The 15,632-nt window shown below is 42.9% G+C and overlaps 1 protein-coding gene across 2 annotated transcripts in view; it reads right to left on the bottom strand.

Moving 5' to 3' along the window:
• The window catches only part of LOC148891953 (phospholipid phosphatase-related protein type 4-like), a 76,406-nt gene that overhangs the window by 25,233 nt on the left and 35,541 nt on the right, over positions 1-15,632 (bottom strand). For both annotated transcript variants that reach the window (XM_089007464.1, XM_089007465.1), the window contains one exon: positions 15,427-15,562. In XM_089007464.1, the coding sequence (XP_088863590.1) occupies positions 15,427-15,562 (136 nt within the window). The remainder of the gene's footprint in view (positions 1-15,426; positions 15,563-15,632) is intronic.

Raw genomic sequence — 15,632 nt, 5'->3', positions numbered from 1 at the left:
ACTGTCTACAGTCCAAACATCATGGCTGGTCTCACCACCGTTTTATACACTTTTCCTTTCATCCTAGCTGAAACCCTTCTATCACACATCACACCTGACATTTTTCTCCAGCCGTTCCAGCCTGCCTGGACATGCTTCTTCACCTCTTTTCCACACTCTCCATTGCTTTGGACAGTTGACCCCAAGTACTTAAAATCCTCCACCTTCTTTATCTCTTCTCCCTGTAGCATCACTCTTGCACTTGGATCCATCTCATTCACACACATATATTCCGTCTTGCTGCGACTGATCTTCATTCCTCTCCTTTCCAGGGCATAGCTCCACATCTCTAGTTTCTCCGCCACCTGTTCCCCGTTCTCGCTACAGATCACAATGTCATCTGCAAATATCATGGTCCAAGGAGATTCTTGTCTAACATCGTCTGTCAAGAAGGGGCTCAGAGATGACCCCTGGTAGAGTCCCACCTCCACCTTGATTTCCTCCGTCACACCGACAGCACACCTCACAACTGTCTTACAGTCATTATACATGTCTTGCACCGCTCTGACATACTTTTCTGACATACTTTTCTGTCACTCCAGATTTCCTCATGTCTGTTGTACTCTTTTTTGGCATGAAGCCATACTGCTGCTCACAAATGTTCACTTCTGCACTTAGTCTAGCTTCAACTACTCTTTCCCATACTTTCATTGTATGGCATATCGACTTTATTCCTCTGTAGTTGTTCTTGAAATGGGCACCAGTACACTTTGTCTCCATTCTTCAGGCATCTGTTCACCATCTAAGATCTTGTTGAAAAACCCATGTCAGGAACACCACCGCCACCTCTCCAAGACACTTCCATACCTCGATTGGTATATCATCAGGCCCGATTGCCTTTCCCCCCTTCATCTTCTTCATCGTCCTCCTCACTTTATCCTTGCTAATGTTTGCTATGTCTTGGTCCATACAACATAAACTATTATTTGTTATTTTTGCTGGTCCGACCTTCCTTAATGATGTATAACTTTTCTTCCCTCTTGAAAATGGCTTGAACAATAAATCAACACAATATATTTGCTTATGCCGCTCTCGACTGATACAGTGTGCTCCCTCTGGCCACTACGCTCTAGTCAATTGTGGTGACTGATGAGAGCAGTTTTCGAAAACCATGATTGGCTAGTGACTAGCTGGTGATGAGCCAATCATAGTTTGCAAAAACTCTGATGTTGACCAGCACCTATAAGAACCCAAGGTACCCCTTTTGGGTTGTCAACTCGAAATGCAATTGGTGTTTTTCAACCTTTTTTGAGCCAAGGTACGTTTTTTAGATTGGAAAATTTTTGCGGCACACCACAAACCAAAAATGTTATAAAATGACACTCTGAGCAGTATATTTAAAGGACAACCGACACCAACTGGGCAAGTTGCTTCCATAATTTGTAAAATCACTTCAAATGACTTCTACTGACCGCATTTTACAGAGACTCCACGGCATATAGCTAGATTTTACGTTTTAAAATTCGTGCGTGAAATTCATGAAGTCTTTTTCGACTTGCCGCCGATGCCAGAAGTGACATCGCAGAGGGAACTCCCCCTGACCGAGAAAGCGATACACAGTGTATTTTGGGTACTTTGTTTCATCTGAAAACACAGTGTTAATCGCAAAATTAGAAGGAAAACTACATAAATCGGGGATCAACACGAACGAGGTGTGCGTGTTGATCCCCTAATCACCGATACTGGGACATTTCAACGAGTCGCTGTCACCTCACCAGTGACATGATTACGACGCCTCGCACCTCGCTTTGTCTTGTGCTGGCAAGTCTAAGAGTTTGCTTTGCCCGAGGTGATTGTTAGCCGCCATAGTGTAAGTTTGTTGCTTTCCGGGATCGCGAGTGTGCCATTTTATTTTGCCTAGCTTGACAGGCTTGTTGTAATAAAATCTCTGCCAGCACCTACGGGACTCGAAGTGGATGCTGATGACATCGAGGAGCTTGTTGCTGACCATAATGAGGTCCTCAACACAGCTGATTTGATTTGCCTTCAAGAGGACAGGCAGAAGCAGGCCATTCAGGAGTTGATGTGCAGGCTTTTATTGAACAGTTCCATCCAGAAAAGGCTATGAGAATCATCAACATGATAAAGATAATGTGATGCCTCAGTTTCGTAAGATCTTACGAGTCAGAAAGCAACAGGTGTCAATTAAGAGCCATCAACGACCATCACAAATGTAAATAAAGTGACTTTATCATGCAGTGCAGTGTATTTCTTTCATTACAATACAATAGCACATTTATTTACATGTATTACATACATACAGAATAAGGTATGTTGTGTGTAGTTTTAAGGCTTATTTAGTCGAACATTATATTTTATGGAGACCTGGGAACGGATTATTCTCATTTTAATGGTTTCCTATGGGATAATTTTTTGGGGATACACACTTTTCGCCTTACACACGAACCAATTAAGTTCGTAAGCTAAGGTCTCACTGTATATATATATATATATATATATATATATGTGATTTCAACATAATAATAATCATCATCATACATTTTATTTCAAGGGTCTTTCAAAGCTAAAATGTCAGATGTCATAATGTATTATTTAAAATAACCGTGATAATACTCACCATTATTATGAATGGTTTTCTGTTCCTCGTGATTAGTAAAAATCCAGCCAAACTTGGAATAAAAGTCAATTTGCCGGATACATACGCAAGGTTACTGCTAGCTAGCCTGCACACTGCTCATTAGCTGGCACGCTTGCTTTCTGCTGCGTGTCACAGTAGTACATTGATGCTAACGTTAGCATGTCATAGTGCAACTGAAATTTGATAGTTTCATCAATGGCATTGTTTCATTGCAAATTATAATGTATCAAATTAGAACCTATTCTCTCCACAAGGCAAATCCTTCCGTCTATTCAAATTGATTTTTTTCCTCGTCCGCTTATTCAAAAGGGGGTGTTTACCTGTTTCGGCACCCAAGTCAAGATCATCCAATCAAAATGGCGCTTTCAGCCAACACAAACCGAAACAGGAAATGAACAGTGAAAAAGCAAGAATACATACTAGTTGTATCTGGTCATTTTGGTCTGAAAAAGTCGGGAATCCGCCGATCGGCGGAAAATTCTCATTCTTGGTACGTTTGTAACTTTTTGCATGCGCATCCATTAAACAATCTGCATTGATGTTGACATCTTGTAGCTTATTATTTGTTATTCATGTCCTAATATGCCACATATCACCAAAGTTGATGTTATATTGCTAATTCACGGAGCTTCAAATATGCTTCATATGTCGTGGCCTTCACCGGCTCTTGCGTACGCGGCTCGAATTGATAAGGAAGGACTTCTTTAATGGATCGCAAACACTTATGCGTCCCTCTATTTCAGGGGTCGGGAACCTTTTTGACGAAGAGAGCCATAAAAGTAAAATATTTAGAAATGTTTTTCAGTGAGAGCCACAACACGCGAGCACACACACACACACACACACACACACACACACACACACACACACACACACACACACACACACACACACACACACACACACACACACACACACACACACACACACACACACACACACGCACGCACACACACACACGGGCGGCCACTTTTCAACAAAATGTCAGAATTTAATAATCAAAATAACTTTGTAATAGTGCTCACCGTTAACATGAATGGTTTTCCGTTCCTCATGTTGGTAAAAATCCAGCGGAACGATCGGAATGAAAGTCAACTTGCCGACTCCATACGCGAAGTTAATGCTAGCTAGCCTGCACACGGCTCAATAGCTTCCACACTTGCTATGCAACATACTTCTCACAGAAGTATATTGATGCTAACGTTAACATGGGGCTGGTTAAAATGTAATTGAGATTTGACTGTTTCATCGATGGTATTGTTTCATTGCAAAGTAGAATCAGACCCTTTTCTCTCCACAAAGGTAAATCCTCGGTGTATTCAAGCTGAAGTGTACTTTGTTTTGACTCCTCTGGCTCATTTAAATGGGCGTTTACCTGTTTCAACTGACAGCCAGTATCATCCAATCAAAATTGCGCTTTCCGCCAACGTCGGTCAGTGTCATCCAATCAAAATTGCGCTTTCCGCCAACCGCAGCCCCATCAGAAAATGAACAGAAAAAAGCGAGAATATGTATTTAGATTTATCGGCGAGCCATATGCAATCATCAAAAGAGCCATATATGGCTCGCGAGCCATAGGTTCCCGACTCCTGCTCTATTTGAATCATTATCATAACTGGATGAGTAACAAGAAAGGATCTCTTCCAAATCAGAACTCTCTGAAACCATTGTTTTGATTCTGGAGCAAGGGGTGTGAAGGAGTTTCCTGATGAGACGTCATGAACATGGGGGCGGGACTTTCTGAATCTCTCCAGTTTTGAGCTCATTAGTGGCAGTTTTGGGAGAGTTTAAATCATTTTTATTGGTGTTTTGTGTTTGACTAAAACCATCAGCCTGCGTATTTTGGGTATTTTAGATGCTATAAAACGTTTTTTATGTCAGTCAGGAAACAAAAAAATGGTGTCGGTTGTCCTGTAAGTACAATATAATTTCTCAATTCAATCATCTCCACCCAACATCCGAAATATAGACTCTCTTCCCGCCTTCAAATCCCGCCTCAAAAGCCATCTATTTAAAATCGCATTTGCAGTTTAATTTAATCTACCCTTTTATTATTAGAAATTGTTATTTATGGTTTTATTGTTGCGGCCCGGTAGTTGAGTGGTTAGCACGCCGGCTTCACAGTGCAGAGGTCGCCGATTTGCGTCCCGCTCCGCCCTCCCTGTGTGGAGTTTGCATGTTCTCCCCGGGCCCGCGTGGGTTTTCTCCGGGTCCTCCAGTTTCCTCCCACATTCCAAAAACATGCATGAGAGGCAGATGGAACACTCCAAATTGTCCCTAGGTTTGAGTGTGAGAGTGACTGTTGTATGTCTTTGTGTGCCCTGCGATTGGCTGGCAACCAATTCAGGGTGCCCCCCGCCTAGTCCCCAAAGACGCCCGGGATAGGCTCTAGCACTCCCCGCGACCCTAATGAGGAATAAGTGGTATGGAAAATGGACGGATGGATGGATATTATTGTTCTGGTGTTTATTGTTCCATTGTTCTTTTTGATTGTAAAGAGTCCTTGAGTGTTTTGAAAGGTGCTTGTAAATAACATATTATTATTATTATTATTATTATTATTATTATTATTATTATTATCAACCCAACTCTAGGTTGGATCGGATCAGGAATGAGTATATTAAGTATATTAGAGGGACAAGTCACATTAGAGGCTTTGGACTCATATTAGAGGATTTGGAGAGAAAGTCAGAGAGGCCAGACTGAGATGGGTTGGACATGTCCAGAGAGCGACTATATCGGGAGAAGAATACTGAGCCTTGAACTGCCAGGCAGGAGACCGAGAGGAAGACCAAAGAGGAGGTTTATAAATGTTGTCAGAGGACATGAAGATAGCTGATGTGAGAGAAGATAATAAGCGGCAGAAGATGGATGGATGGATACAAAATCCTCGTCTCACCCCTTAGGTGGTGTCCGTCCCCGATTATTTATTTATTTTTTTGGCTCGGGTCCTCTACCAGAGAGGTCAGCTTGAAGGTTCTGCGCAGGATCCATGCTGTTCCCAGCACTGCGCTTTTATTGACAGAGATATCCGATGTTGTTCCTGAAATCTGTTGCAACCACTCATCTAGTTTGGGGCTCACTGACCCCAGTGCTCCGACCACCACAGGCACGATTGTCGCCTTTATCTTCCAGGCTCTCTCCAGCTCCTCTCTGAGCCCTTGATATTTCTGTAGTTTCTCGTTTCCTTCTTTCTAATATTTCCGTAACTCCTGATCGCTACTTCCACTAAAGTGGCTTTTCTCTGCGCATTATCAATGATCACGATATCTGGTTGGTTCACCATTACCATCTTGTCAGTCTATACCTGGAAGTCCCACAGGATCTTTGGTCGGTCATATCACCTTTGGAGGTGTTTCCCATTGAGACCTTGGGGTTTCCAGTCCATACTCCGCCCAGATGTTTCGGTAGACTATACGAGCCACCTTGTTATGGCGCTCATTGTAAACTTTCCGTGGCAGCATCTTCCACCCCGCAGTTATGTGTTGGATTGTCTCAGATGCCTCTTTGCACAACCTACACATTGTCTGTCTGTCTGGTGGGGTATATCTGGGCCTCTATGGCTCTGGTGCCATAGGTCAGTCCTCTCAAGCCACTGATGGGACTTCTTGAGATCAGCCACTTCAGTTATGGTACGGTGGTATCTCCTGTGTAAGGCTTTTCCTCCCATGATGGTCCCTCTTCCAGCACCACATCACATGTTCCCCATTGTCTGAAACATTCACTGAGTACATCATCCATTGGAGCCTTTTCTTTGTTGGATTCATGGAGCTTCAGGGGCTCTTACACTGACTAGTCGACGGCCTCCTTCCTTACTGCTTATGTACAGTCTCAGGGTGCTGGATCTGGGATGGAACCCTCCATGCATGGTTGGGAGCTTTCGGGTCTTAACATCCATGGTCTGAATCTCCTTTGGCCACCTTATTATTTCTGCAGGGTATCTGATCACTGGCAGGGCATAGCTGTTCATTTCCCGGGTCTCGTTCTTGCCATTGAGCTGGCTTCTTAGGACACGCGCTGGAAGTATTTGGCCGTAGCCGCTTTCCTTTTTGCCAGTTCGAAGTTGCAGTTGCCATTGGCTTGTGGAATGCCAAGGTACTTGTAGCTGTTTTCAATGTCTGCAGTTGTTCCGTCAGGGAGTGAGACTTCTTCAGTGTGGACTACCTTGCCTCTTATAGTCACCATCCGACTACATTTCTCAAGCCCGAATGTCATCCCGATGTCACTGCTGTAGATCATGATTGTGTGGATGACAGAGTGTATGTCCCTTTCGCTCTTAGCATACAGCTTTATGTCACCCATGTAGAGGAGGTGACTGATCGTATCTCAATTTCTGAAGCGGTATACACAGCCTGTCTTGGCGATTACAGTGGGACCTTGGCTTACGAACACCTTACCTTCCGAACTTTTCGGTTTACGAACGTCAAATTTATGAGAAATTAAACCTTGGAATACGCACTACTTTTCACGATACACACGGACCATGGCTGGCGGAGTGATCTTCGGATCTGGCGGACTGATATTCGGATCTTCGGCGGAAGCACATGACCGAACAGAGCTCCAGCACCTTTCCACACCCCATGTCTCTGAATTCACACGTCGATCACCCCCGAGGAGCTTTTTGCAGATAATTTTACTAATATGGGATCGAGAAAAAAAGACCACAGGTTCGTTTTCAGCCAAGCAAGACACAAAACAAAATTACCGTCGAGGAGAAGAAGGAGATCATTGAGAAACACGAACGAGGTGTGCGTTTGTGGCGTTACATGTGCACGCCGTGATTGTCATGTGAATCTCAGCCTGACACATCTCTCACGCTGTGTGTCACTTCCCTGAGAGTAACTTTCTACGACCATTCTACAAATAAAGAGCCCGGTACCGTCCACCATTGCTACCATCCTCCGCCTAAAAGCTTTACACAAAGGTGTTATTTAGTCGATGCTTTCACGTGACTAATGACCCCGAAATTGTCACCTGCTTGTTGACAGCTGAGGCGAGGCCGCCGCTCGCGACCTCCGCCAGCCGAAGAAGACACTTCAATTTCATTTCATTTCAACGAGTCGCTGTCACCTCACCAGTGACATGATAACGACACCTTGCGCCTCGCTGTGTCTTGTGCTGGCAAGTCCAAGAGTTTTCTTTGCACGAAGTGATTATTAGCCGCCATCGCATACGTTTGTTGCTTTCCGGGATCGCGAGTGTGCCATTTTATTTTCCCTAGCTTGACAGGCTGGACGGATCGCCCCGCCTGCCTTCTTTCGTCACGTTTTATTCCGCGTCCGTGGAATCATCTGACTCGCGCCTTTTGTTGTAATAAAATCTCTGCCAGCACCTACGGGACTCGAAGTGGATGCAGATGACATCGAGGAGCTTGTTGCTGACCATAATAAGGTCCTCAACACGGAGGATTTGATTTGCCTTCAAGAAGACAAGCAGAAGCAGGCCATTCAGGAGTTGATGTGCAGGCTTTTATTGAACAGTTCAATTATAAAAAGGCTATGAGAATCATCAACATGATGAATTATAATGTGATGTCTCAGTTTCGTAAGACATTACAAGTCAGAAAGCAACAGGTGTCAATTAAGAGCCTTCAACGACCATCACAAATGTAAATAAAGTGACTTTATTATACAGTGCAGTGTATTTCTTTCATTACAATACAATAGCACATTTATTATACATCTGCGCATCTGGCAAAACAGCCACAATGCTACATATGGTCCTTTGACAGCGATAAACAAAAATAGTTTAGTAATATTAAATTTAGTAATAGTAAATTGTCCTGATGTGCACAGCTTGGTAAAGCCCATTGTTAGAACTAGTTATATACGCATGCAAAAAAACATCCTGTTATTTCATTTCTACTTATTCTTATCAATCATTAAGTCCATATATGGATGTAGTTTATTTATTTGTATATGTTAATCAGTATACATGTACTCAGCTTGTACATAGTATAGTCTAGCTTGTACTTAGTATAGTCTAGCCATCATGTTTCAGTCTCATCATGAAACACTGGACATGATGTTATTCTGTCCGTTCGTGCCAATGGATGGTGCGCACATGAGATTTAGCCTTGTTGTTGAGAGTGGTGTGGGAGCTGTGCCTCAGGGATGGGAGTTTGTGAATTTGGGACACATCGTCAGTAGTGTGCCAAAGAATCATTGGGTGTTTCGGCCTTTTAATCACGAGACACCCTCATCGATGGTGGCCAGCGACAGGTTGATCACGCCCACGCTTGTGTCCCATGCCCAATCAGATGTTCAGAAGCTGGTGGGGGGGGGGGGGTCTTAGGTTGCTGACGTCTGTGTAAGCTCTCAGTCGTACAGGAGTGGTCCATCGATGAGAAGGTTTCTTCAGCCGTCATCTGTACAAATGTGAAGGTTTCGGACGTTAAGCCTCCTATCCAAGAGGCTTCGTCAGCGAACTAAAGTCTGACTGGTCGTATCGGCCCCATTTATATATCCCTAATGTCCAGACATGGTGGCGCCGGACACAGCTATGATAGGTCCCTACTCTCAGGTTGGGGGGGCAGAGGACCCCTCCCTGTGGCCCCACTGATTGTTCCTACATTCCTGACTAACGACTGGCCTATTACCCCCACTCCCACCGGTATCACCTCATCAGCATAACGACCCTCATCAGCATTACGAAAGTTGCCTAACCTGTTTTGCCTAAGCAGGCTGTTGTATGAACGATCCAAATTGAACCTCACCCCACCAGACCGGTTTAATGAAGGATTTTGTTGTTTTATAAGAATCGCTTCTTTTACCCCCCTTTCAAACCATCTATGTTCCTTCACTAAGATTTTAACCTCATTGTCGTCAAATGAGTGGTTGCTAGCTTTTAGGTGCAAATGTACTGCCGATTGAGGTCCACTTGTATTATCCCTGCGATGTTGATAAAGTCTTTTTTTTTTTTTTGAGAATTTGTTGAGTCTCCCTAATATACTGCTCTTTACAAAAAATAGGTTGCTGACCTATGAGCCCAACAAGGGTCCTTCCTCTTCATCCAGATCCAATGGCTGCTTCTTTCTGCCGCTTCAGAGAGTGACCTAACTGTGACCCTATGGGATAGACCTTGGCTTTCCATCCTCGCTGTTGCGCATCCACTGCGAGTTCTGCATAGCGCAGCTTCTTACGCTTATAGGCCTCTTCAACTGAGTTTTCCCACGGGACTGTAAGTTCTGTGATGTAGACAGCCTTGAGTGAAGGGGACCACAGCACCAAGTCTGGTCTTAGGGTGGTGGCTGCAATCTCCGCTGGGAAAATCAATTGCTGGCCAATGTCAACCCGCATCTTCTAATCCCGGGCCCTGGCCAGCTGTCCAACCTCTAGTTTTGCAGGAGGATTTTTGGGCTTTTTCTCTCCCTCTCGGATAAAAGTCAACGGTGCTGTGCTGGAAGTGGTGGCTCTCATGGGCAAGGAGTTGATGGTATTCCTATTGCTCTCAAGGACAACTGCCAAACTCTTCAGGACCTGGTTGTGCCTCCAGGTGTAGCGGCCTTGTGTGAGGCTGGTCTTACAACCGGTCAGGATGTGTTTGAGAGTTCCTGGAGTTCGACAGAGGTCACAGGTTGGATCTTCGCCATACCATTGGTGGAGATTTTTTGGAGATGGGAGCACATCATTGATAGCTCTGATGATGAAGCTGATGTTGCTTGCCTCCATTTCCCAGAGATCCCTCTAGCTGAGCTTTCGCCTCTCCAGGCCTTCCCACCTCATCCATTGTCCCTGCTTGGCAAGAGATACAACCTTCGCAGTTCTTTCAGCTTCCTCTTGGCGGCGCAGCTCTTCCATCACCATTTTCCTTCTTTCCGATGTTGAGGCCTTACGCCAAGATGGTTTGTTTGTAAGGCCAAAGCCCCCTCTTCCTAGCTGGACATGTCCCTCGATATTGCTGTGTTTATGTTCTGTGGCCTGCTGCACCGCGGTGGATGGCGTCCATTTCCGTCCAGTTGATAGGGGGGGTGCAGCTTGACTGATCTTCCGGTCCCTGGAGTCTGTAAGGGTCATCTGAAGTCTCACTTTAGAGCACTTGTACTCTTCGGTGAGGCTTGTGATTGGAAGCTCGAGGACCCCTTTGCCATAGAGGCTGATGAGACTAATAATACATATTAATGATTGTATCTAGCAGATGATAGGTCCTTTCCAAAGTGACATCACTCCTGTTGTCTACTTATCTGTCCGGGACGCGCTCTTGCGCACGCTTATTGTCTCTCTCTCCCTTGGCTTTGTTTCTCCACTCGAGAACATCCTCGAGCTGCCTGATAAATAAATATCCTTTTTTTGTATATCACCTTGCTTCCTGCTGATTTAATATTTCGACTACACAAATGGAGAACTGAACCAGGAGAAACAACATTAACGCAACACCCATAACATCCGTTTTTGCAAGGTCATAAGACTTGTCGTGTCTTTAAATGATTCAGCCAATCACAGATTAGAGCTACACCTGTGAAATACTGTAATTAACACATTCCCAGGTGTGTATAAAAAGAACTCCAGCACACCAGACCTACATGTGAAGTGCAACCTGACCTCTGACAACATGCCAAGGATTCAACCGCAGACGAAAGTGCTAATCATGCCTGAAGACCAAGTCTGCCACTGAGGTGGCAGACATCGTTAATGTGTCCAAACGTCCAAAGTGGAGAGGACAAGACAAAGAATTGAAAGAATGAGTGACGTTCATGACAAGCCAAGGTCAGGAAGACCCCGGAAGACAACTGTTCTAGAGAACCGTTTGTTGCTTCGCCAGTCCAAGGCCAGCCCCTTTTCAACTGCAGCGGAGTTACATGGTCACCAGAAACCCCTGTATCTACAAGAACAGTTTGTCGAATTCTCTCACGCCGTGGTCTCCATTGCAGAGTTAGTGGTCAGAAACCAGCATTAAACAGAAGACAACGAAACAATCGCGCTGCATTTGCGAAGGCCCACAGCTTGCAGAAAGGATGGACAGTGGAAAAGTGGCAGAAGGCAGTATGGGGGTGTGCGAGAAATCTGCAGAGTGGATGGCAACATTAACAGCCTGAAGTATGAAGAAATTCTTGCTGTCCATTACATCCCAACCTGCAAGAGAGGGCAAATTCTGCAGCAGGATGGTGCTCCTTCTCATACTTCAGCCTCCACATCAAAGTTCCTGAAAGCAAAGAAGGCTAAGGTGCTCCAGGATTGGCCATCCCAGTCACCAGACATGAACTTTATGTTCTGACGTATTGTAGCATATTTGTGTATACAAAATGAAATACGTATCTGTATAATTTCCAAATTATTTTTGTATGCGACAAGACTTTTGTCCAAGCAAAATTTGACCTTTCTGGTGGCCCAAGAAATTACGGCAGTTAAAAAACAGATACAATATACCAATGACATAGATATTCAGAAAAAAAAAATACTTTTTAAAAGTAGAATTATTATGTTAGTTGTATTAAGTTCATCCTGTCTACTTGATATCTAATTTAAAACAGATTCGGGTATTCGAACACCGACAATACACTGTCTGTAAGATAAGAATTATTATGAGTCGGGCAGGAAAGCAACAAAAATAACCTGGCATTTAAATTAAGGAAGCAACAAGCAAAAAAATTAAGGGCCAAATGAAATTTGATTTCAAGGACTTCCAAAGTTGCTTTGAAATATACAGTAAAGTCTCGTTATATCGATATCCAAGGGAGTCCGAAAAAATATCGATATAAATATCGATATATCGACCCTGTTTGGACGTGCATAGAAATAGTATCGATATGACTATCCCGATATCGAATGCTTACTGTATTATCAGGACCTCTATGCCCAAATGCTTCCGGAAGATGGAGAAGCTCCTGAGGCTATGTTGGAATCACTCAATCTCACAACAGTCTCCGATGATCAAAATGACGGTGAGAAGAGATGAAGTCAAACTGAAATGTGATTCAGAGAGGATCAGATATTTGGGCGTGAATATTCCAAAGGACCTACATAAAATGTTGCTTTAAAATGACTACCCTCTCTTTGCCCAAATTAAAGCAGACTTGGTGAGATCGACTCTGGTCCCATTCCATGGAATATTACAAAGAGTGGAAGCAATCAAAATGAACATGTTGCCCAGACTACTATACCTAATTCAAACTTTGGCAATTGACATATCCAAGGTTATATTCCAAGGGTTTGACAAAGTAATATCACGATTTATTTGGCTGGGGAAGAGACGTAGAATGAGATACAAGACTGTACAACTAATGAAAAGCAAGGGAGGCCTCTCCCTACCAAAGATGATGAATTATTATAAGGCAACCCAGATAAATATTTTGGTCAATATCTGTAACCCATCATATAGGGCAAAGTAGAAAGACATAGAATGCCAGATATCAAGTGAAATTCCATTGCAAGCAATTATTGGAGACCCTGCATTAACCAATTAAGTGTTAATCCTTGGATCAAGACCTCATTAAGGTGTGACATGGAATATTAAAACAAGATAAAGACAATAGCCCATATTTGCTTCTAAAATGGATCGGATTTGACTCAGATTTTTTAGCATACAGAACTGATGCAGGTTTTCAAAATGAGTTGGAAAAGGGTTTACAATCCACAGAGACCTCCTTGAGGAGGGAGGGATATGACAATTCCAAGACTGGAGAAACTACTATGGATTGAGTAATCACAATTTATATAGATACCTTCAACTAAGACACGACTGACGGAGAAACCTACATAAAGAATGGGTCCAACAAAGTGGTTTCGGCTTCATTAAAATATTCCTATTAACCTATGGCAGTGTCCGAAGTAACGTCTGCCCGGACGGGGCGTGCAACTTTTACATTGGGCGTACAATTTACAAAACGTCTCCGCCCGGGTGGCTGACAACTTCTTCAAGAAAAAACAAAAAACAAACAAATCAAACGTTTGCTTTATTCAATAAAGCAAACGTTGGAACGAAGATTTTGAAATTGGAATAAATTATTCAGATTTCGAAATCTTTTTTCGGTTTGGAAATTACGGACTTTTAGTTCGTTTGGCAATTTGAATACTCGGCACGGCAGCCAATCAGAAGCCTGCTTCATGCTTCCGGACTTTCCCGAGCGTTATAAGGTCGTGCATTTGCATATCTTTTTCCAAAATAGATGCACAGAACCTCAATCCCAGAAGAAAGATTCAAAAGAAGATAACAAAATTGATGACGCTACAAAACGTAAACGTACATTATACCGTGACTGTAAAGTGTCCTTGAGAGTTTTGAAAGGCGCTCATAAATTAAATTTATTATTATTATTATTATTATTATTATTAAAAGCATCTTGGAAAAAGGAGTTCACGTGGCTTGTAGCAGACAACGCAACGAAAACATTGCATTGTGCACAATGACAAACAGTGTATGGACAAACAACAACTGGAGCAAAATCATCAGCAAGGATATTCACCATAAATTAAGTATGGGAGCATTTGTGGTAGGTAAATCCTTTATACTTTGCAACAATTTTTTTTCCGATTAGTCGTCCTATTGTGCTTCAAGTTGTGAAAAATGGGGCAGGCAACAAGACTTGTCTGCCCTGATGTCCACTAACCTTTTGTCATGCGTTTCAGACACTGCCTATAGGTCAGTGGTGTCAAACTCATTTCACATCGTGGGCCACATATGGCCTCGGTAGATGTCAAGAGGGACAGACCATTAAAATTATACCATACATGCTATAAATAACCAAATATCATTCCTTCAATACCAAAACTTGTTGAAAACTGTTAGGTTAGAATATTACATGCTAATATTAGCGTTAACAGTTACATTTAATCTTTTAACAATTTTGAACTGAATTAAATATTTTAAACTTACTATTTTAATGTTTGTCTTTTGCAATATTTAATATGGCTAAATAAATGTATCTAGTTCCTTCAAAACACACAAAGCACAAATGTTTCCCACGCATCTTTGTAAACAATATGACATGATTTATTTTTCATTGAAAATTCTACACTCATGTACTTTTCTGTTTGGATAATGACATTTTGGCTAATGAGGGTGTTGAAACCGCGATTGAAAAAAAAGACCGCTGATTTCTTCTGTTGATCGAAACAGTACCACTCTGCCCTGTAGTGGACAATCCTTGAATTGCACCTCATTAAAATATCAATTTTGTGTCGTTATTGCATTTTTTTCCACTTTTAAATTATCCTGCGGGCCTGATCAAACCACCTTGGGGGCCGGTTCTGGCCCGCGGGCCGTATGTTTGACTGCTATAGGTTATAACCTATAGCAGGTTATATAAAGCAACGTTTGGACAAGCAATGTAATGTGATCATTTGCAGCCAGTAATGACCAAGGGGGTGTGTCATAGCTAATTGACATTTTTCAAGTCCATGAAAAACCCCAAGACTGATTCAATTAAACCAGGGGTGTCAAAGTCATTTTTTGCCACGGGCCACATTGTAGTTATGGTTTCCTCTCAAGGGGCTTTATGAATTTGGGGAACCCATTAGAATGTTTAAATCCCTTCAAATATTACATATAGAGCGCAAAGCAAATTAATGAATAACTCGTTTTCAAATATGAAGTCAAGAATAATGACTTTTATTGTGGTTGACATCCAAAAATATGACATTTTGGCTCAGATTTTAGCAATCATCATGGAATTTAACAAGTTTGATTTGCTTTCGCGAGCCGAAAAAAATGATGTGGCGGGCCGGATTTGGCCCGCGGCCTTGACTTTGACACCTGTGAATTAAACCATAGCGTTCATTTAAACTCAGGTTAAGAACCATCAAGCATATGGACTGACTGTGAAATTTACCAAACTGTGACATTCTCTTTACCTTGGCGGCTGTTGTTGACATCTGACTGGTATACGCTGTGGAAAGGTGAGGGGGGAAGCTTCTGAAATGTGAAGGGACGAGGCTGCCCTTTTGACTTATCTTCACCAGGGCAGAAACCTCCCACTGCAAAAATCCCCTGAATACAAATTTACAATGTCAGTCTGATGACACGGGAAAGTCACAAATGCCTTAGCCTTAGATGAATG

This window comes from Hippocampus bargibanti, linkage group LG11, assembly GCF_051943395.1.
Source record: "Hippocampus bargibanti isolate YZ-2025 linkage group LG11, ASM5194339v1, whole genome shotgun sequence".
Classification (NCBI taxonomy): Eukaryota; Metazoa; Chordata; class Actinopteri; order Syngnathiformes; family Syngnathidae; genus Hippocampus; species Hippocampus bargibanti.
This window is presented reverse-complemented; position numbering and strand designations above follow the sequence as displayed.